The sequence below is a fragment of the Peromyscus maniculatus genome, chromosome 1 (assembly GCF_049852395.1).
Source record: "Peromyscus maniculatus bairdii isolate BWxNUB_F1_BW_parent chromosome 1, HU_Pman_BW_mat_3.1, whole genome shotgun sequence".
In the NCBI taxonomy this organism is placed as follows: Eukaryota; Metazoa; Chordata; class Mammalia; order Rodentia; family Cricetidae; genus Peromyscus; species Peromyscus maniculatus.
In genome coordinates, this window is record NC_134852.1 from 23290080 (window position 1) to 23313909 (window position 23830).

Below are 23830 nucleotides of genomic sequence, written 5' to 3' on the forward strand. Positions count from 1 at the left end.
GCTAAATAATCCAATTTATAAATGGTATATAGATTTAAATAGTGAGTTCTCAACAGGGGAAAACAAAATGGCCAATAAACACTTAAAGAAATATTCACCACCCTTAGCCAACAGGAAATGAAATTTAAAATGACTCTGCAATTCTATATAAACTTGTCAGAATGGCTAAGAATCAAAGCCCAAAAAGCAGCTCATACTGGAGAAGAGGTAGAGTAAGAGGAACACTCTTCTATTGCTGGTAGGAGTACAAATGTGTACAGCCTCTTTGAGAGTCAGTGTGGAGGTTTCTCAGAAAACTAGGAATCAACCTACCCAAGGACCCAACTACACCACTCCTGGACATATACACAAATGATGCTCAATAATACAACAAGAACCTTTGCTCAACTATGTTCATAGCAACTTTATTTGTAATAGAGAGAACATGGAAACCTAGATATCTTTCAACCAAGGAATGATAAAACAAAATGTGGCAAATTTACACAAAGGAGTATAACTCAGCTATTAAAAACAAGGACACCAGGAAATTTGGAAGTAAATAGATGGAACCAGAAAAAATCATTCTGAGTGAGGTAAGCCAGACAGAGAAAGACAAACATGGAATGCACTCACCCATAAGTGAGTATTAGCTGCAATACTATTATCTACAGACCCTGAGGGATCTAGTTAACAAGGAGGATTCATGGGGGCTACACCAAGATATCCATGTAGAAGGGAAATTGAAGAGAATTTGTGGGTGATCTGAGGGCAGGTGAGGCTGGGAACAGGAATCATCAGTTTGATGCAGGATAGACAGGGAGAGTACTGAAAGAGACAACTGGAAGAGGCTGGCATGTCAGGGTTAGATAAAAACGTGGCACAAGGAAATCCCCAAAGAATCTATCAGGAAGATTCCTTAGACTCCTAAAAATAGCAGATACGTTATCTGAACTGGCCAACTCCTGTGACCAGATTGGTACCTAACCCATTTGCCATGAAAGAGGCTTCATCCAGCAACTGATGGAAACAGATGCAGAACCCACAAGTGGAGTTCAGAGAATCCTGCAGAAGATGGGGAGAAAAGATTGTAGGAGCCACAGGAGTCAAGGACACCACAATAAAACTCACAGAATCAACCTGGACTTACAAGGGCTCACAGCATCTGAACTGCCAACAAACCAGGTTGCATACATGGGACTACTGACCTAGGCCCTCTGTATATGTGTTAGAGCGTTGTAGCTTGGTGTTTTTGTAGGAAACCAAACAGTGAGAAAAAGTGCTGACTCCAACTACTTTTACTGGCATTTGGGACTCTACCCCTCATACTGGGTCAACTTGTCCAGCGTTAATACATGGGAAATTGCTTAGGCTTACTGCAACTTCATAGGACATGATGGGTTGATATTCATTAGAGACCTGCACTTTCATAAATAGAAATGGAGAAGGAGTGGTTTGAGTTTGAGGGAGGTTAGGGGAAGGTCCTGGGAGGAGAAGAGAAGGGAAACTATGGCTGGAATGTTATATATATATATGTATATATATATATATGTGTGTGTGTGTGTGTGTGTGTGTGTGTGTGTGTGTGTGTGTGTTAAAAAGAAAAGGAAAAACAAACAAACCAAAAATCAAACCATCTTGTTGACCCCTCTGGGTAAGATATGTTCCTCTATCAATAGAGGATTCTTCTCTCATACTAGTCAAACATGTTGTGTCTCCAGTTACAGCATACTTGTACCACTTTGCTACTCCATTTTTCCCACCTCACCATTACTTATTTACTCATCATAATGGCCTAGGGCACTGGGGTGTGTCATGCAGTATACCCTTTTCCAAAACAGCTTTACTTGCAAATGTTCATTGCAATGAGCTGTTGGTCTAGTTCATGGCCTCTGGCTTCTGTTACACCATCAATACTGGACCCTCACCCAGACACCTCTTGGATATGCTAATATTGCTCAGAGTCATAAATCTCCTGTGGCTAGGATTCTGCAGGACCGGCCCTTCACCTTCTCCACCAGCTCATAGGTAGAGTTAATGTTGGAGTGAACCAACTCAAAGCCCTAGATCTGGGCCTTGGTGGTAGCTGAAATATTCACTGCTGGTCTTTGCTATGGTGTCCTCCACCCCAGAGGTGACAGGCAAGGAGCAAGGCCAGTCCTATTTTTAAGGTTCAATTTATTTTGTATAGAAATGTTTTTCTTGCATGTATGTGTGTTTGTTGTACATGTGTCTGGTGACCAAAGAGGCTAGAAGAAAGCATTGTGAGTTGTCATGAAGGTACTAGAAATTGAATTCTGGTTCTCTACAAGAACAGTGAATGTTTTTAAGTGCTCAGCCTTATCCCAACCTATACTTGATATATTGTTTAAAATGTCGTTTTAGTTAAATTTTGGTCATTTTTAAACTATGTAGAAATTCATCCACGTGTTATATATTTTCCAGTTTAGTGGAATGTTCTTAAGGTAAATTCCAATAATTTTCTTTATTTCTCTGGAGCTTGTCATAATGACTCAATTTTCATGTCTTACTGTATGAGCTTTGGCATTCATTCTTCCTTTTGTTTAGTTTATCTAAAGTTTGTCAATACTGTTTATATTGTGAAGGAACCAAATCTATTTCATTGACTCTATGGTTTGTTTTGTTGTTGAGCTGTTTTCATTTAACTAATTTCATTGTCAGTGCTTTCTTTTCACTCCTGATTTTGGTGTGTAACTTGTTCTTTTTCCAGAACCCTAATGAAAATCATTAACTTAATTATTAAACATCTCTTTGATTTCTTAATGTAGCTGTATTGACCTTCAAACATCTCTTTTAGGACTGTTTACATTGCACCTCAAACATTTAGGATGTTGGTTTTAATTTTCATTTTATTGTAGGAGTCTTTTTACTCTTGATTTCTTTAAGATTCATAATTGTGTTGTGAGTTGTTTGATGTCCATGGGTTTGTTTATCTTCGAGAGTTTCTATTGTCTATTTGTGTTCATTTTATTGTTGTTGGATAGAATATAAGGAAATATTTGCATTTCCCCATATTTGCTCAGACATTCTTTGTGTCATAATATATGATATATTTTAATGATTGTTCCAGGGGCTGCTGAGAACAATTTATATTCTACAGTGTTTGGTTAGAATATTCTATAGTTGTATTTTAAGGCCAATGTACCTTTGATTTAATTTAATTCTGTCTACTTTCTACTGGGATGATGGATTAATTGTTGGGAATAAAACTACTATGACACCTGGTGAAAGTCTATGGCTTTACATCTAGTAGTATTTTCTGTGAGGAACTAGGTGCACCTGTGTGCGGAATTGTACAGTTCTCTCCATGAATTGTTCCTGTAATCAGTAGGAAGTAATATCATTTCTCATTAGATTTGGTTTCAAGTCTATTTTATCAGATTGCACAAGCAATGTTTGCTTGTTTTCAAGCTCCATTGGTCTAGAACATCTTTTTTTCATCGTTTCATTGTATGATTACATCTCTCTTTCATAAAGGAGTACAACAAAAAAGGACTTCCTACTTTTTAACTCCAATCTCCTAACCTGTGTCTTTTGATTAAGGAATTAACACCATTAATATTAAGATACTACTGAAACGTGCCTATTGATTATTGTAGTTTTGATGATTTTGCCAACATGCTCAAGCTGTTTTCATTTTATTACTTGTTTACCTCTTGTTCTAGTTTGCTTTACATTTTCTGTGACAAAACTTTATTGCTAGAATCAATGGAGAGGACGAAAGTATTTATCTGGCTTACACTTTCAGGTCACAATCTATCTATGGGAGAAGCCAAGACAGTGTCTCCAAAAGGAACTGAAGCAGAAACCATTTTACTAATCTGCTTGTTAACTTCATCAGTGTTTCATGCTCAGTTAGGTTTCTCACAAAACTCATGCCCAGCTATCTTTGCTGTGGGCCAGAACACATTAAACATCAATGAAGACAACAACTCAAACACCCAGTAACATGTCAATCTGATGAGGACAATATCTTAACTGAGGCTTTCTCAGATAATTCTAGGTTGTGTCAAGTTGACTGGTCAAGTGGCCTTTTGCTTGTTGCAGTCTTAAGGGTACACCTATTTTTCTCTTAACTCTAAATGACTCCTTTAAATATATTTTGTAGAAATGTGTTGGTGGTCATAAATTCATCTTGTACATTTTTAGCATGGATTGAGCTTTAATTTATACCTGGTTTGAGACAGAGTTTCTTTTTCTTGTCCATCACTGTTTATGTCAGATTAGCTGCTCCCAAGCTTCTAAGCATTCTCCTGTCTCCAACTCCCATGTCATAGAAGGAGCACTAGGGAAACAAAAAGAGATTGGATCACCATCTTTGAGTCCTACCTGAGAATTCAAACTCAGGTCTCATATATGCAAGGTAAAGGCTTTCTACAGAGCCATGACCCGAGCCCAGTTTTTAATCACATTAAGTGTCTTAAATCTGATATGTATTGTGGAATTCCCTTTCTCTCTATTACCTCTCTATAGATCATTAACCCCAGCTTTCAATAAAAATTGTCATGTGTTGTGTAATTCCTTTTCTCTCTACTAATTCTCTGTAGATCATTTGCCCCCTACTTTCAATCAAATCTTGTATTCCTTGAATTCATGCATTCTTCTGCTCTGACCATGGTGTGACTCTTAACTTCTCTCCAGACTTTATTCAGTAAGTTCTTCAGATAATGGTGTGCAATGGAGGCTGAGACATGTAGAGAAAGCCTTAGACCAGGAACAGTGAAGACACTGTGACTGTTGAGCACTCATCACAGTAGACCTAGGAATGTAAAAGAGGCATTGAGGTAAAGCTTCTGGGATATGCCTGGAAGGTCAATAGTTGTCTGGGATTTGGAAACTTGGGTGTTGAGGAGTCACTATTGAGAAGTGATGGAAGCTTAGAGGTGGATGACACGGTGAGTGGATCTCCATCAGAAAGAGTTAAGAAGTTCTTTAGACTTCATGATAATGAAAAGTCCAAGCCTAGCCATTCTAACACCTCTCTTGCTTATTGTATAGGTATAATTGTTTTTCCCTAAAACATGCCTCCATCATTGCAGCTCACCAGGAGGATGTCTCCATGTGGCATCAGGGGTAAAGCTGTGAGGGAATACTAATACTGTGAGGGTTTACTAATGAAAATGATTTACTCAGCTCAATATCTGTGTGTATGTGTCAAATGTCACGTTGAATAGTAAAACTGTCTGCCATTTGCAGAAAAGTGAAAAGTACCAGGCAGACCTCACTTTCCTTCTTTATAATCAGTGCTTTCCTCTTCCTGTCACACAGTGATATATGGATCATGGTTTGAGCATACTTGTGCCTGGCTATCCATGAGAGAAAGAGACAACTTCTTGCTACTGATCTATGAAGACATTAAAAAGGTAATTGTCATTCCTACAGCAATCACAAAGCCTCTCATAAACTCACCCCGGCAGCACCCCTTGTTTCTCAGGATCCCCATGTCAGGTTTAGGCACATGGAAAGTCAATGAAAGTGAAAATATGCCCTATGTCCTTAATTGACCTGCACCTGGAATTTTCTCTTCAGCCTCCTTATCCATCACCTCCATCTTACCTTATCCACCCTGGGGTAGGGTGGGGTAACTTACACTTGTGTTATAGGTTTTTTTTTTTAAATTCTGTCTATTCAACATATATAATACACCTAATAGGTTTACTAATGAAAATGATTTACTCAGCTCACTATCTGTGTGTATGTCCACTGGTCATTCAGAATGGGTAAAGCAGTTTCATTCCACTGTTGTTCTCAAATGTATGTCAATGCTCCCTGCACTGAAGAGGAGGGACAAAGGCAGGAAATCTATCTTTGAATCCTGGGAGAGCACAAGAACTGAAGTCACATGAACAGCACTTAGTGATGCTCACATCTGACCAGGCATGTACAGGATGCAGCCAGTCAAGGAAGACCATGTCCTATGCTCTGGAGTACAGAGAGTTCTGCATGGTGGGCTAGAATACACTAGAGATTTCAAAACTCTTGGTAGAGACTATCTAAAATGTTTCAACATTAAGTTATGACTTATGTCTAAATAGACTGATAGTCCATACCATTAATCAGATCATTACAGGCTGATGCTCCTTTCCTTATTTTCTGTGTCTCTGTCTGGTACTTAGGAGAATGTGGTGGTGTGTGTTGCCTAGTAGAAAATTCTTCTGGGATCCTGATAAGTGTATCCACTGGGGGTTTCATGTAAAATGTTTCCAGATATAGAAAGCTGACATTTAGGAATGGAGATCATCTAGGAGAGGAGTATAAGAAGTTCCACAGAAGAGAAGAGAACAGAGTATTCCACAGGAGCTGCTTAGTCAACCAGCTGGGAATGGGACAACTGAGACTGAGTACAGTCAGACCACAGGAAAATGTTTGATATGATGGTATGTATGAGACTGAAGACTGGACTTGGAAGAATGGAAGGAGATATGAAGATATGCAGTTAACCTACTGACTTTCCTGGTTAGAGAGGCCTATAGGTTCTTAGGTTGTTTCTTCTGGATTTAAAGAGTTGCTAGGACAAATAAATGAGAAGAGAGAAGAAATTTTGTTAAAATCTGAGTTACCCACATGAGACAGGGGCATATGGGGGAGAGGACTGCTGCAGGTGAAGATTTGCATTTAGCATAATTGTTTCCCTGCCCAGCTTGGTCTGTAGGTTCCTAGAAAATGCTTGAAGGAGTTCAGGTGTGGGACAAATCAACTCATTGTGGTGTGGATGTTCAGAGGGTTCAGGGAGATCCATTAGAAATTTGGATGGCTAAGGCAGATGTTATGCTGTAGAGCAGGGGGAAAGACAGGGGTATTGGACTCAAAGGAATGAGGAGGGTGAAGATCTGTAATTAGCTTACCTATTCCCTGGCCATAGTGGTCTGTGGATTTGCAAGGAGGGCATGTTGGATTTGGATGTTCAGATAGTACTATGAATTGGAGGAGTGAGGTTAGAAAACCTAAATGTTGAGAGATATCACAGATTATCTGTGACATAACTAGGGATGAGACAGGGGAATTAGATCTGAAGGAGCACAGGGAAAGGTAAAAATCTGAAGTCAGACTACCTGCTTCCCTGCCAGGTATTGTTGGAATCTTAAACAGTCTTATTAATCGAAAACCCTGAGCCAGATATTGAGGTAAAAACTGATGTCAGAGAAGCAGAGAAAGCCACACCAAATCTCACCTCTCAAACTCCTCAGCCGTTCCTGGAATCCTCTGCTTTTTCACCCAAAAAGCCTCAGCCAAAAAGAGCCCTTAGTTCCTGTCTCTATATGCCTTATATACCTTTCTTCATGATCCCATATTACTTATTGAGATTAAAGAAATATGTGCTTCCCAAGCAAAGGCATGAGATCTTAAGTGCTGGAATTAAAGGTGTGTTCCACCAGTGTCTGGCTCTGTTTCTCCCCTAGACTGAGTCAGTCTCATGTAGTCCAGGGTGCCCTTGAACTCACAGAGATGCTGAAAGATCTCTGCCTCCAGAGTGCTAATATTAAAGGTGTATACCAACACTTCCTGACCTCTATATCTGATCTAAAGGCTGGCTCTATCCTGTAATCCTCAGGTGAGTTTGATTAGGGTGCATAATCTATCACCACATTTCCCACTTCTGTCTAAAAATAATAGAATATGATTATAACTAATGTAAGAAAAAGTATATACAATATGCACAATAAGTATATACAATATATGTAGACAAGAATTACATTAACAATGTCCAGTCCATTAATATTTGACAGATTCAGAGAAAATATTCCATTATTTATCCTATTTTGTTGAGTCCAAAATGTTGTACCTAAGTCATATTCTATTATAACTTGTATTACCAAGCAAATACTATCTTTTCATGTCTTTCAAACTTACATACTTTACAACTCTTTAGTGAGTTTCTTTTCTGAATTAGTTAACAAAGAAACTATAATTATAACAATCTAGTCTTAAACTCCTTAAGAAAACCAAGAAAGAAATAATATTACCTAAAGTAAGCACGAAGTACAAACATGCAACATCTAAAAAATGTGAGAAATTATAAAAACAGCTGATTGCCTGGACAGTCACCCAAGGTTTCTCCACCTCATTGGGGAATCCATCTTCTGCCTACAGGCCTACCATATTTGACAGACTCATATGTAATTCAGGATTTCCAAATAGGCCTTCCTACCTTGTCTTGGCAAGGTTCATCAGTATTTTCTTTTGTGTCCTGCTTGTTCATTTGGATATTATAATGTCAGCAGATGAAGCAAGGGCACTTTCTTGCCCAGTGGCTAACTTTTTGCCACAAAGAAAGTAAACTCAATAAGGAGATTCTCCCAGATCCCTCATCTTCTGGAAAGTAGATTGGTGCTGTCAGGACCAGACAGGTCTCCTTGTCATAAAAAAGCATCTATGTTATTAAAACATCTCAAATGTCATATTCTACAGATCCCTGAAGTGCTAGATGACCTGTCTATCTAAAATATATTTCTGTTTGATGTGAAAACATACCTACAAGTTCAGTTGTAATAGATGACTAGCTACTAACTTGCAAATTGTATATCATAATTGGTTGGTAATAACAAATTTCAAGGACTGGCAATGTGCATTACATTGTTAAATGAATTGTATAGTTACAAAATCTTGAACTAGATTAGAATTGTATGTACAGTATGTTTCAACAAAGTTAATCTCAAATTTGTATTAATTATACAAAATTTGTATACAATATACAAAAATCAAATCCAATGTAAAATATTTTAAACTAGTCATTGCTTTTTAAAAGTAGATTCAATAATCTACCCATTTATCCTATTGTTTCTATATCTCTTTTTTAAAGAGAGGATTCAGTAAACTACCTCTTATCTCTATCTTCTTTTCATCTTTTTCAGAGTAAATTCAATAATCTACACTTTTATCATTTCTAAACTTTGTAGAGTAGATTCTATATCTTATCATTTCTATATTATAGGTTTCTATATCATGTCCAACTTAATTCTTTTAGAAAGAGATTGACTATGATTAATAACAATTTTAACCAATCCCTAAACAGACAAACCCATAATCCATATTTTTTGGAAAATGCCATTGTTTTCTAGGCTACTTCCTACTGATTGGGAGCTCTGGTAATCTTATGGGGACACAAACAAAACTTATGATTATAATAAAATCCTAATTGGAGTAGTCTATGAGGCTGCATCATCTTAGTTAGGCAATTCAATATTGTACAGAGCTGTATTCAGTCCAAAGCCAATCTTTGGGTGGTGTGTGTCAGCTGGGTGGCATTGTCGCTGTCCTGATAGAATTGTCATTGTGGCGCCCCATCATGTTTTTGGAGACTTCAAAGTTGCTGTTGGGCATGGCCATGGTCCACTGCAGCAAACTGATAGAGACTAAAACCCAAAATCATGTACAGGAAGCTAAAATTTTATAGAATTAATTACTAATTTATATGACCATTAATATCATGACAAAAATTATATATACATATATTAGTATATATACTAATCTTATAAATTTTGATATAAAATTCATATCTTAAGAAAAGCTTTAAAGATTCAAAATAAAACCAAAGGATTATGAGATTAATAGCAATAGAACAGTCCCTTAATTTTGGTTTTTCTTCTGTCCCATATCAGGTGGCTATTCTGACATTATACAGAGATTTTTATTTTTGTTTAACAAACATGTTTGATTTTAGAGAAGGAGAGAAGCACATTCCAATTCCAAAACCAGCTTTGATTTTAAACTGAACTGTGACAACATGAAAAACACTAGTGTTATGTGTCTATAGAGAACAGCAGCAACAAACATTTAGGAAGACTAATGGAATTCTATCCTATTAGATATATAATATGTCAATAGGCCAATTTACTCTTTTTTTTGAGATTTTTCTGGATGAGTTATCCTTTTTCTTCAGATTTCTCATTTGTCCAGTGTTCTTCAGATTCATTAGCCTTCATTCTTCTGAAAGACAAAAACAAAACCCTTCCCTGATCCTAACTTTGGGGAGTTTCCCTTTTTTATCTTTATCAATTTCGATTTATGGTTTCTCCTTAAATTTTTGTTTGACATGGGGGCCTGCAAGAGATACCACAGGAAGTTTCCCAATGGCAAAGCCAAGGGATTACCTTGCCTGTCCCTTGTTGATCTACATTCATTAGTTCAATATCTGCCTTTGCCATGCTTTATGAATAATCCAGAAGGGAGGGGTGTTCTGTTGGAATTATTCCTTGAAAAAATATTATTTCTAGGAATGCCCTGTTTTTAGGTAACCTTGTTTACCACAATTAAATCTTTTGACATTACTATTTTTCTTCTAACCTCTGGAAATCACCTCTCCTATCTAAGCATCATCATGATCATGAGATTTAATATATATTGTATCTCAGATCCATTCCTCCAACGGTGCTGATCTTGCCTTTAATAGCCTAATTACCCTTTTGTATTATGCATTAGCATTTCAAAAGCCAGAGATTCAATTATTATCTGTCTATTATCTGAATTTTGTTCATTCTCTTTACTGCTGAAGTGAGTCTTTTTAAGAAATCAGTGATGGTTTCTTTTGGGCCCTTTATAACTATAATAAATGACTCATTTTTCTTTCCTACTTCTTCAATTCTGTCTCAATCATTCAAGGCTGTCATTCTGCATAAAACCAGGGTGTGGTCATCATATAAAGTTTATTTTTGTTTATCAGCATAAATCTCCTTCTCCAAGAAATTTCCATACATCTAGTCCTACTTCATTGTTTAATGGTATTAGTCTCATCTTTCCACCACACCCTCCATGATAATTGGAGTACAGCCTCTAAACTGCTGCAACCAAATCTCTCCAGTCTTAAGGGATAATTTTATTACCAGTTGATCATGAGTTTAACATCTGCTTCATGAAAGATGAGTTGATGCTGTAAGAGATTAATGCTCCTAAGAATTTCCTGAAACCTAACATTTGCACAGAAGTCAAGTCAGCTCTTACACAGATTTGAGGATATCTAACACTGGGTAGTTCCTGTAGGGACACTACATAGAATAAGGTTGACTAGTTGAAAGCCTTAGGCTGTTTCTCTGTAACTTTATAATGCAATATTGAGTTTGGTTCTACATTAAATTCTTCTGTCTGGGTCTGAATATTTGTGATCTGTTTTAACAAGTTTTTCTAAAACTTATATCTTGGCACTCATATTAACCAACTTTATTAATGATAAAACAGAAATGATCAAAAATAATATTTATAATTGATGTTATGTAAATCCCATCAGCATTAATTATCCTTTCATTTAATTGGTCCATTTTCAGACTATCAATTATATTATCAAACAGAGACCAAAATCCCTCCATTGTAAAAAAATGCTTCCAATTTTTTCATGTTAGAAAAAATTTCCAATTAAGTAATTCCTTTCATTAAATTACTTAAATTCAATTAAGTAATTTTTCTTTAAGTAATCCCAATTGACTCACCAAATCTGCTGACAATGAGATTCAGATGACAGCCCCTGAGGAGGGGGTCCAGAGAAAGCTATAACCCACCAGGGGAGAAAAGGAAGAAAAGTTACAACTGTATTCATGGGGGAAGTGTTCCAAAGTGGCTAAGTTCTGTGGTTTTTAGAGCCCCAAAACCTATGGAGTTTGCTGCACAGAGGCTGCAAAACAACCTTAACCAGTGGGTTATGGAGTCCAGCCCAGATAGGGTAGAGGCTCTGGCTATGTGCAGCTGAGGCCTGAGCAGGGAACTGCAAGGCCACAGGCCAGCAGCTTTTTCATAAATTCATGCTCCAAAAGTTGGATACCAGATGTTACTCAAATTTTCAAAAGTCTTTAAAAAAATCTGGAGCCAGAAATTGGGGTAAATACCGAAAGGTCAGAGAGACAAAGGAACTAACCACCTCATACAGCTAGGACTCCTCAGCTTGAAAAGCATTCTTCACCAAAGGATTTTAGTTACTCTCTTATAAGCCCATATACCTTTCTTTGTCCTGACATATTACTTACTGGCATTAAATGTGTTTGTGTGTTTCCCAAGCAAAGGAATGAGATTTCAAGTGCTGGAATTTAAGGTGTGTGTCACCAATGTCTGGCTCTGTTTCTCTCCTAGACTGTGTCAATCTCATGTAGTTCAGGGTGGTCTTGAATTCATGGAGATGCAGACAGATCTCTGCTAGTATTAAAGTTGTGTGCCACCACTGCTTGACCTCTATCTCTTATCTAGTGGCTGGATCTGTCCTCTGATCTTCATGTAAGATTTATTAGTGTACACAATATATCACCACAGGTAGGAGTAACAAAAAATTCATTTTTAATAAAAAAACAATATTAAGGAGCATCAAAAACAAGAAAATTGGATCATTCAAAAAAAATTTGATCTCTTAACCTTATCATCCAGGAACAGAAAGTTGCCATTAAAGTAGCAACACCAAAGACTATTTTGTCTTTTGTAAAATATTTTACTTTCTCATTATAAAATTCAATATTCCCCAGGAAGCTTCCTTACACAGCTATCGCTGCTGTATGGCAGTGCAGTTTCTCAAAAGTCTCCTGTCCAACCTTTCAACACATTCTTTTCAGTTATTGCCATGGTTGTTTACCTTCCCATGAAATATTAACTCAACTTGTGGTGAAATATGTAATAAAACTATTGAGCCAATAATACCTTTAGGACTCAGGACAAGGACAGGAATTCAAAGAAAAGTCTTCAGTGTTCCAAAATTCTGCCTTCTTATGACTGTCTTATTGGATTAAGGACTGTTGTGGCAGTCCACCATTGCAATTCCAGAATACAGGCAACTGAAGCAGGAAGAAAGTGAACATGATGCCCATCTTAGTTACAGTATGAACTCATGAATCAAAACAAAAATAAAATCTCCCAGAACTACCTCAAGTAATAATTACTGAGATCATTCTTATGAAAGTGTTTTAAAACTATATTATTCTCAAGTACCCACAGGAAACAATATTACATGGTGTAAACATTAACCACTCTCAAATTATTTGTGCACATTGCCTTCATTCCCATTTATCACTGTCTAGAATTAATTCTATAAGACTCTTTAAACATCTCAGGGCAGGTTTGGTATGGTGGTGCACACTTTTAATGCCAACAATTAGAAGTTAAAGCCAGGTAAGTGGATCTCTGACCTCTTTGCACTTGAGGTCAGTCTGGTCTCCAGAGCAACTTCCATCCTACAAGACAGGGCTCCATTGCAAGACCCTCTCTAAGGAAAAAGCATTGTACTGCATTTAGTAGGTGGGTTGTCACACACCTGTGAACACAGCACCACAGAGATGGAAGCAGGAGAATGAAATGTTCAAGGACTTCATCCACCATAAAGTAAGTTTGAGAACAGCATCAGTTAGTTATATGAGACTCTGTCTCTAATAGCTTCTCCTCCCTAAAATAAATCCCAGCCTCTCTCTTTTAGGATGACAGATCAGCCACATTGCAAGCCCACTCAATATACAAAGGCTGTGTGGGACTCCTACCCTCTCTACATGGCCTGTTTCTTTCTAAATCCTCTTCAATATTTTCTCATTTCCTCTTGCAATTTCTTTTTTCGTGTCCCTTTTTTCACCCGCCATCCATAGTTCCCATTTCTGCATGTGTTCTCTGAAAGCTTTCAGTTTATGACTCCCATTTTTTCTCATCTTCTTTTAGGACACAAAGAGCACCATACTGAAGATCTGTGACTTCCTAGGAAAGAAATTAGAGCCAGATGAGCTGGATATGGTCCTCAAGTACAGTTCCTTTGAAGCCATGAAAGAAAATAACATGTCCAATTTTAGTATGGTCCCGGAAGATGTGATTACTAATGGTTTGGTTCTCTTGAGAAAAGGTGAAGAAACTTTAGAGTTTTAAATTATTTCAGAACTTGTGTTATGCTTGTCATTCCAATGAGCCTCTTAGAAACTGTTGGGAGTCTTTCAGAAGTCATTACTCATCACATCATAGTTTTTCACACAGCTTACAGAAGAGTCATTCCATGGTGAGGATGTGGGCTTCAGTAGCTCTGAAAACATTGATTTTTTTCTGTGAAACCATCTTGGGATTGCATATAATCAATCCAATACCGTCAAAGGAAAACAAAAAGGTTGACATGCTGCAATGAGGCTGTGTAAGACTCCTTGTATCTTAGACCTCAACTCTAAAGAACACTTTTAGTGAATGGGACCAAAGATGTATCTGGGATGATAGTCAAAGGAAACACTTCCATTAATGGCTGGAAAAAGATGTTGAACATGTCAAGATTTCTGAACCTTAGCAGCCTCAGAGTAGATGACATAAAGGCTAAGCAAATTATTCTTCTCTGTAGCAAAATGATGGACCTCGCCAACATAATTTTGGATTGCCTCAGGCTCAGAGTAACTCAGTTTGTTGTGAATTGTCTCTCCTGGAATGTAAATATCCAATTTCTTTATGTCTGTGCCACCTCTCTATGCTGGGAACATACTTCAGGTATGACTTTATAGATGTAAAGTTGAGGAACAACTTTGCCAGAATGAATCACACCCGATGTGTCACTTTTACTTAATTATTAAAAAATTGGTAAGATGGGACTTGGCGTTGAAGAAGAAATGAGTTAAATGTTAGGTCTTAGGGGATGAGTAAAGAACATGAGTATAGACACAGGAAGCAAAGGGTTATGAGCTTAAATTTCTTTCCCAGTAATTTACATTCTTCAGCCTTAACTTTCAGTCTACCTTCAACCCACAGTGTAAGGACCAGGTCCTAGAATATAAGGACATCACAAGTATACATAGAGATAAGTTAAAGTTGTTAGCAGATTGGATTTAATCCAATACTGTAGATGTCCTCACAAGAGGATGTTGGGAAACAGATTTGAGGACACATATATGTTTCCTCAAGAATATAGTCATCTATACACTAAAGATTGAGGCCACTAGGAAAAACCACAGCAATTTACAGATAACCTCATTTTCACTGGTGTCCTGAGAAGACATTCATATGAGTCACAGAGAGCAGAAGACCTAGAGAGAAGCCCACTATCTGCAGTCCAATAAAAAAATGGAAGACTTGACATCAACATTTTGTGAGACCTGCAGCATTCATAACTACGACGAAGTTTCTTTCCAACAAGACTTAAGCCACCAAGAATTAGAGTCATCCTGTCCCCTGAAACAACAGAGTTTGAGTAGATTTTTAGAAAGAACAAATGAAGAAAAATATATACTTGCATGGTGCACCAGATTTTGACATAATTTGACTTAAAATTTATGTCTGTACCTGCAAAGACATGCTTCTCTCTTCTGGACTGGTTCACTCCAGTGAGCAGCGATATTGAATTTGCTGAGATTCTGGTAGCATGACATCCATTCTGTCTTTACAGCAGCCAGTAGCACTGTGTGAAAAAAAACAAAATATTTTCTAATAATGAATACAGAAATGAAGCTGACAGTAGCAATGGATACTTATAGGTTCCCATCTTAAGAGATGACACTCATATAGTCATATCAATTAATAGTATAATTTTTTAATATTGTGTATCAATAATCACCATTTAGTTATGAAAACTTTGTATATTTTGTTAATAATACAGCTGGGAATTTAAAGTTAACTTGTGTGATACATAAGGAATATAATCTGATAAGGAAAATATGACTTATATTTTCAGTCTTTTTTGCTTAAAATTCACATCCCATCACTATTAAGCTGAGTAACATCTCAAGTACTAATTTTTCCTCATTTGCAAAGTGGGAACAAGGCTAATGCCATCCTCACTCATTCATGAATGCTTTCAACAATTCCATACTAAGTAAGTTCTATATGTCTGATATGTTTTGGTAAAGGAAGCCTTTGGTGATGCAAGAAATATTCTACTTTTCAAATATATTAGACACATATTTCAGGCATCTTTACAAAAAGGAAATTCAACCAAGTGTCACATCTATGAAACAAAAAACAACATGAATGTGTCCTTCAGAGTTCTACATGGAGGGAAGATATGAAGATGTGTCCATAGTGGCATAAATTAGTAGACTAAAGAATAAGAAGTGACTCCATGGAAGACATGAGCAATCTAGTGTGAAGGAAAACACAATGCAATGTGAGTAGTTGGACAATTTGACATCTCTAAAGTCAAAACTAAAGACATATTAGAATGGAGTGATAGGAACCAAAATATGGAAAAAAAATTATGGTAAAATGATCATGTAGATCTTCATACATCAGCAAGCACCACACTGACTGAAAACAGAAATCTTGGGATATTCCAGCTGGCAGTTGCTGGGTCTCCTGCATCTGATGAAATCAAGAAGATTGGCATGTAGCTCACAACAGTGTGTATCTCCAGCTCAAGGGGAACTGAAGCCTCAAACCCCTACTTGCACCTGCATTCATGTGCCCCTATATGCACATATAATTAAAATTAACATTAAAAATGTTTTAAAAGTTGCTTGCATGTTTTTCAGAACTTTTATAAGTAAACCCTAGAAGGTAGAAAAAAGAATTCAAGTCTGTTTGGATAACTGAGATAAGAAACTCTATTGGGTTGGACAGTGTGATGGACACAGGTATAGTGGGAAGCAGGAATAATCTCAACATCTAAAAGCTAGAGCTAGTGTTAAAGCTGTTGATATGGTGGGATAGGAGAAGAGGGGACATTATTGCCACAGAGGTAGATGCATATTACTTCAAGTCATAAGATGTGTTCTCCAGGAAGTCACTGGTACTATGTATTTATTAACTGTGTGGTCCTTGACAAGTATATGGTAAGAGCGTGTTAAGAAAGAACTGAGAGCAGTGTTGATATCAATATTAACCCATCTATGTGTCTGTTTAACATTTTCCAGGCACGACTGGGGACTGGAAGAATCACTTTACAGTAGCCCAAGCTGAAGCCTTTGATAAAGTATTCCAGGAGAAAATGGCTGGTTTCCCTCCAAGGCTTTTTCCGTGGGAATAAGTTCTTAACACTATTAAATCATATATGGACACAGGGGTTTATTTTTCTGTCCTTATACATGTAAATGCCTGGATGCAGTCATAGAATAAATCCTGTTGTTGAAATGTGGAGTTATTTTTTAAAGATATTAGTAGTAGCAGAAGTAGTAGTGGTGGTAGTGATAATTGTATTGTGTATGTGTGTGTATGTGTGTATATGAGAGTATGTGTGTGTGTATGTATGTATATGAGAGAGAGAGAGAGAGAGAGAGAGAGAGAGAGAGAGAGAGAGAGAGAGAGAGAGATTCTATATTTCTGTATACAGTGTCTTCAGAGGACAGAAGATTGCATTGGTTCCCAAGGAGTTGCAGTTACATGTGATGTAAGCCCATGTGATGTAAGCCTCCTGCTTTGTGTCTTGGAACTGAACTCAGGTCCTCTACAAGGGCAGTAAAGTGCTCTTTATCTCTGAATCATGTCTCCAGCCCTGAAATTTAGAGTCTTGAGTCATCAAATATTTGCTTCTTTTATTACTATTTTGTTATACATTATCACTAACTCCAATATGTTTCCTAGAATTCCAGCTTAAAACCCCCATTCTAATATTTTAAACATAAAGAAACCCTACAAGAAACTTTAAGAAATTTTTGCTCTGTGACACTGGGGCAAAGGAAATAAATTGTATTTGTAAAGACATTTAAACCTCATTCAAATAGCCTGTGATACAAGACTTTTATAATCTTACATTTCTGCTCAGTATTTCATACTTATATTCAATTTTTCTTCTTTGTTTTGTTAATTTTAGTGTGTATAAAATAATGGGTTACATTAGAAAACTTTGATAGAAAAATGCACATCATTGTTTATTTGCTCAGTATTTCTCCTCTACTGTTGATTCCTGTCCTTTTGTTGCTGTTAGTGCTTTCTGTTCCCACATGGTCCCCTCTGCTTGTGTGTCATAGAGACACACTTATATTTAATTCTGGATGTGCAGGTGGGAAAATAATGCATTTTTTCTTTCTTGTTATCTTCAAGTGGAAGGTTTTTCTCATAGACATAACACAGCCAAGGGCAACTGGGGGAGTCCAGAGCAGGGAGAGAAAGTAATAGACTGCACACAGCCAGCAGAACAGTCCAGGCCATGAGGTGGGGAGCAAGAAAGGAGGACCAACAGAGAGAAGCCAAGAGAGAGTAGCAAGAAGACCAAGAGAGCCAAGAGGTGCATAATCAAAATGTCAGGGTTATATAAAGAATCAGAAAGTGGTGAGGGGAAGCCCATGATCAGGAGAAGTTTAGCATTGAGTCTGGAATGAGAAGAGCTTAGAGGAGCCAGAATTCCAAATACCTGAGTGGACTCTGTAACAAATACTTGCCCAGAGTTCTTAGAGGCTAGCATGCACTTTATTATTCTAATAAGCACCATAGTTAGCCATTTGTCCTGAGTTTCCTTTGCCCTGACACATCAGTCTTTCTGTTGATGATAATGTAATCTATTCTGTATCTGCTTGTTAGCTGAAATCAGGATATTATCAGGACCTGGGCAGGTTGAAGTGCTGACCAAAGGTTGGGAGGAAGGAGAGGAGTGTGGCCTTCCCAGGTTCTGTGTGACCATCTGGGACTAGCAAAGTGCAGGCAGCTTTGGAGCAGTCTCAAAATTATGGTTCAACCCCAGCTGTAAATTCCATCAGAAGCATCTAGCTTACATTGGTTTTCAGTAGTCTAGGACTAGATCATTTTGATTTGTAGCAGTTTGCAGTGTTTAAGTGATTAGAAATCCAATTGGACAGATATAGACAAAAGAAATAAGGTAAAGTTAAGGAGATTGGTAGAAAATGTTTTATTGGGTATACCCTTGAAAATTCCAGAACTGTCCTCCTGATAGTTAGGATGTGGAAGTAGTCTAAAGACTAGGGGTAGCAGAGAGAGAGGGAGAAGGAGAGGAGGAGGGAGAGGGAAAGGGAGAGGGAGAGAGAGACTACACTTAAGTAGTCTCTTAAGTGTATAGGCAGTAGGTAAATGGGTAAGCATAAGCTGTTGATTGAGAGGAGTATGTATCTGGAGACTTTGAACTATGACATGTGGAGTCAAGTCATGATTCATTGAAGCTTTCTTAACTTTTAAAAGTTTACAAAACGAATAAAAGTTTTTGGGTGTATTAGCATTGCTACTGATTAAAATCTGTACTGAAATTCTCACTGTGTAGAAAGCAGTTAACAGTTGTCTGTAAAACATGTAGAGTAGACTTACATCTTAGAGTCAGCAATAGCCATTGTTTGGAGTTAAAAGCATGAACACTTTTTTCTCTGCACAGAAGGATGGATATATATATATATATATATATATATATATATATATATATATATATATATCCTATATATATATGTGTGTGTGTGTGTGTGTGTGTGTGTGTGTGTGTGTGTGTAGTTTAGAATGAGATGCATTCAGCGCAAGGAGAAGCACTTTTAAGTCTATACCTAGAAAACAAAACAGGGAATTTAAAATTTTGAGCTAGTGACTATGATGATAGTAGTCAGTACTTTACCAGGCATAGATTAACAGTTTATCAGAACTCCATCTTTTAATGTTAAAACTCTTATCCTTAAAATCTTAGTTTAACAATAGCATAGAAAGAGAAAAATATGCAACAATTCTCATTTTTCAATACCCTAAACACACTTTAAATCATTTTCTTAAACCTGCACAGCTTAAGCATTCACATCCTCAGACCTTTACAATTTGCATTTACACACTTGAAATTTCTTCTTTAGACCCTCTGTCTTTGTTATGGCTTCTACTGCTAGGAAAAGACACCATTGCTATAGCAACACTTATAAAAGGATGTATTTAAAGTTTCAGGCTTTAGCCCATTATCATTATGGTGGGAAAGCATGGAGGCATGCAGGCAGACATGGTGCTGGAGAAGGAGCTGAGAAATTTTCATCTTGATCTGCAAGCAACAGGAATTGATCTGTCCCCATGCTGTGCAAAGCTTGAGCATAGAGAAATAATATCTTTATCCAGCTCCAAATTAGCCAACAGTGTAAGTCATATCATGTCTCAAATAGCAGAATCCAAAATCCTTGATAGAGAAATATTGTGATAGAAAGAAATGTACAAGTTTAATATTAAAATATTAAATTAATTCAATGAGGAAAAATAAACCCTCCCAAAAATTACAAGGCTCTAAAAACAAGGCTTCTCAGTTAAATCATTCATGATGTCATTTGGCCCATATATGTCAAATCAATACGCTTTATATGTGTACATTAATTCAATAATGATAAAAAATACTCTATATCAACACATGAACACCTTGAGTGTCAAATATAATGTACATTACATTGGTAAATTTCACATGTTAAAATTAAATGTGCAAAACAACACACAAAAAGGTAAACAATTAAATATAAATATAATTATGTATATACTATGTATTATACAAACACACACATACATACATAATTGAAAACTGAGATTTGGGCTGGAGAGATGGCTCAGAGGTCAAGAAACCTGGCTGCTCTTCCAAAGGTCCTAAATTAAATTTCCAGCAATTACAGGGTGTCTCACAACCATCTGTAGTGAGATCTGGTGCCCTCTTCCACACTCTCTTCAGGCCTGCAGGCATACATGCAGACAGAACACTGTAGACATAACAAATAAATCTTTAAAAAACAGACAAAATCGCTCCATGAGTCTCAAGATTTTCAAATGAGAAAAAAATATACACACCCTTAATGTTATCAAAGGCTAAGAGCAAATCTGGTATCCTAGACCTATAATGCCAGCTACTTGTGATGTTGTAACAGGAGAAGTGCCAGTTCAAGGACAGCATGGGCTACAGAGTGACTTTGAAGCACACCAGATATGTGACCAAAACTTTTCTTTTGATAAAATGGGATGAACATTAGAAATTTATCTGAGTGAGACAGATTCCTTTTTCCATTTTTACTATGAACAGGACCCTGATTCAATCTCACTTCTTTTGAAGACAAAGAAAGGCAGGTGGAGAGAAAACAGGATATGATTCAATTTTGTGAGGAAGTCATGACAAGAGACAGATGAGTTAGAATGTATGGAGTGGCTTGAGATGGACCTGCCATCCTCATCCTGGCTCCTATGCCAGCATCCTAAGACTCAGTAATATACCCAGTCAAGGAAGATTTCTTAAGTCTTTAAATTACCTTTAAAAACTACATTTTATGTAGTGTGAAGATTGTGGAATCACATGGGGAGGTCAGTGGACAAGTTTCAGGAATCTCTTTTTTGCAAATGTCTTTACCTGGTGAGCCATCTTGGTGGACTCAAACAAATAATTACTGACTTATTAGAAAAAAAGTTTATTAAATGTATTTCCATTACCTTGGCATAGGAGCTATGTTTCATCCAATGAATGAGGAAGCAGAGGCAGGCAGATTCCTGTGAGTTGACTAGCCTAATCTATGTACATTTACCAGGAGAGCTGGAGCTCCACAGAAAGACCTTCTCATACAACCAACGTATAGATGTGAAGATATATGAAATCATATTTCTTCCCTTTCCACAGCTATTACCCATATCAAACTCACCAAATGTCAAGATTATAATCTTTGATAAAAATGAATACATAAGTAAATAAAAAAGAAAACGAGTAAGACACACAGAGACACCTAATGGAGTCCATTTAAACCAATAACTCCTGACCTGAAAATGTGGCCTGCATTAGAGTATATTTGTTATACCCAGTATCTAACAACCTATAAGGAACACAAGAAATCTTACAGTTCACCAAATTGTACTACCTTCTTCTTCTTCTTCTTCTTCTTCTTCTTCTTCTTCTTCTTCTTCTTCTTCTTCTTCTTCTTCTTCTTCTTCTTCCCCTCCTCCTCTTCCTCCTCCTCCTCCTCCTCCTCCTCCTCCTCCTCCTCCTCCTCCTCCTTCTTCTTCTTCCTCCCCTCCTCCTCCTCCTTCTCCTTCTTTTTCTACTTTTTTTTCTGGACATAGGGTTTCTCTGTGTATTCCTGACCATACTGGGACTTGATCAGTAGCCCAGTTTGGGTTTGAATTCACAGAGTTCCTCCTGCCTCTTCCTTTCAAGACTTGTGATCAAAGGTATGTACCACCATGCTAAGCCCCAACTGGACTTTGGTGATAACCATACTTTATTCTGTCATAGGTTCCCTATCAGGAGTGAATAAACATAGATGTGTTATGTCTCCACATCTGTCTCTACATCTGGCCTAGCAAATTGTGGGGACATAAATCTTTAATACCACCACTAGGGTTTGTGTGGAGATGAATCTTCAGGACTCACCCTTGTTCCACGAGCCTCAGAGAAACACTGAGTCTGAGGATTAATTTTAAACTTTAAATACCATTTTATCTCATGTAGCTCAAGTTTTCCTGATCCTGCCTGGCCCACAGTCAGGAATAATTTCTCTCACTAGTACCCCCCTAAGTAAACACACAGAGACTTACATTACTTATAAAATGTGGCAGGCTTCTTGCTATCTGTTCTTATATCTTAAATTTACCCATTTATACGAATCTATACCTTGCCACGTGACTCATGGCTTACTGTTATCTTACATCATACTTCTCCTTGCAGTGGCTGACAGCATCTCTCTCTCAGCAATACTGTTCTCAGAATTCTCCTCTCTCTTTGTCCCACCTTTACTTCCTGAATGGCTACTGGCCAATCACTGTTTTATTATCAAGCAATCATAGCAATACTTTCACAGCACAGAGAACATCCCACAGCAATCTCATGTGAGTCTTGTGGAGTTACAAGTAGATGTAAGTGGACAAGTTGCAGTATTATTTTTCTACAGATGCCTTTACCTGGTCAACCTTTTGGGGTACACAGCAAAGTAACAAATGGCTTTTGATAAAATATTTTATGCAATATGTTTTAATCACCTTGGCATAAGATCTACTTTTAATCCTAACACTCAAAAGGCAAGAGTAGGAGTAGCTCTTTGACTTCTTTATTACCCTTGTCTAGATGACATTTTCCAGGACAACTGGAACCATACAGAAATAAATGTCTGGAAATATTCAAATGTGTATTTATGTACGTGTATAGATATATAATATCATATTCTTTGCACTCCACCAGTGCTTTGCCACGTTTTAGTAGTGCAAACTCAAGTTTTGTCTCTTTCATAAAATAATTAAAAAGACTAGAACATTAATAAATGCCACACACAAGATAACACGGTGTCCATTTAAGCCAACTATTTATGACTTGAACATGTGGCCTACACCATATCATGATTATTTTACACACTTTTAACAACCTATAAGGCCAGGTGTTCTTGGTGGTACATGCCTTTAATCCCAACAGTGCAGAAGAAGAGACAGAGGCAGGTGAATTTCTGAGTTCATGTCCAGCCTAGTGTGGAGAGTAAGTTCCAAGACAGCCAGAGAAACTCTGTCTCAGGAGAAAACCTTGTTTGGGCTGTTAAGAGCATCAGCTGCTCTTCAAGAGGTCCTGGGTACAATTCTCAGCACCCACTCACAGCTGTGGGAAACTCTAGTTTCAGCAGATACTAGACATACACACAAGAAACACACCAATGAACATAAAATTAAATCATATTAAGAAAGAAAAAAAAAACTATAAGGAACCCCTATAGGACTCATGGTTTGCATCATTGTACTCTTTTCTGTCATTCATTGGTTCCCTATCTGGGGTGAGTGCTATGACAGCATCATGAGCCCCCCCAAAAAAAATTACAAGAAGTTTGAGTTTGTATGCAAAAGCAATGAGCCTGTATTGTAACATCGAAATTGTGCTTCTTATCTGCTCCAACACCCCAGCTGGATCATAGAGAGCCTTGAGCTCAACTAAGGAAGGGTTTTTAAGCAGTAAAGGATAGGCGTGTAAGGGATTTCCAGATTCAGGTGGGAGTTGAACATCTGATTGTTTAGGACTGAGGGAACAGAAGTTTTGTCAAACATGGTTTAGTATTAGCGTTGGAACAAGGAAATTGGCCGTCCA

The 23830-nt window shown here is 37.4% G+C and overlaps 1 protein-coding gene across 1 annotated transcript in view; it reads left to right on the forward strand.

Moving 5' to 3' along the window:
• LOC102911074 (sulfotransferase 2A1-like) overlaps nucleotides 1-16983 on the forward strand; it is a 29136-nt gene extending 12153 nt beyond the window's left edge. The window contains exons 4-6 of the mRNA XM_006997176.4: nucleotides 5266-5360; nucleotides 13609-13786; nucleotides 16761-16983. Coding sequence (XP_006997238.1) covers nucleotides 5266-5360; nucleotides 13609-13786; nucleotides 16761-16873 — 386 coding nt within the window. The 3' untranslated portion in view covers nucleotides 16874-16983. The remainder of the gene's footprint in view (nucleotides 1-5265; nucleotides 5361-13608; nucleotides 13787-16760) is intronic.
• Nucleotides 16984-23830: the final 6847 nt, after the last annotated feature.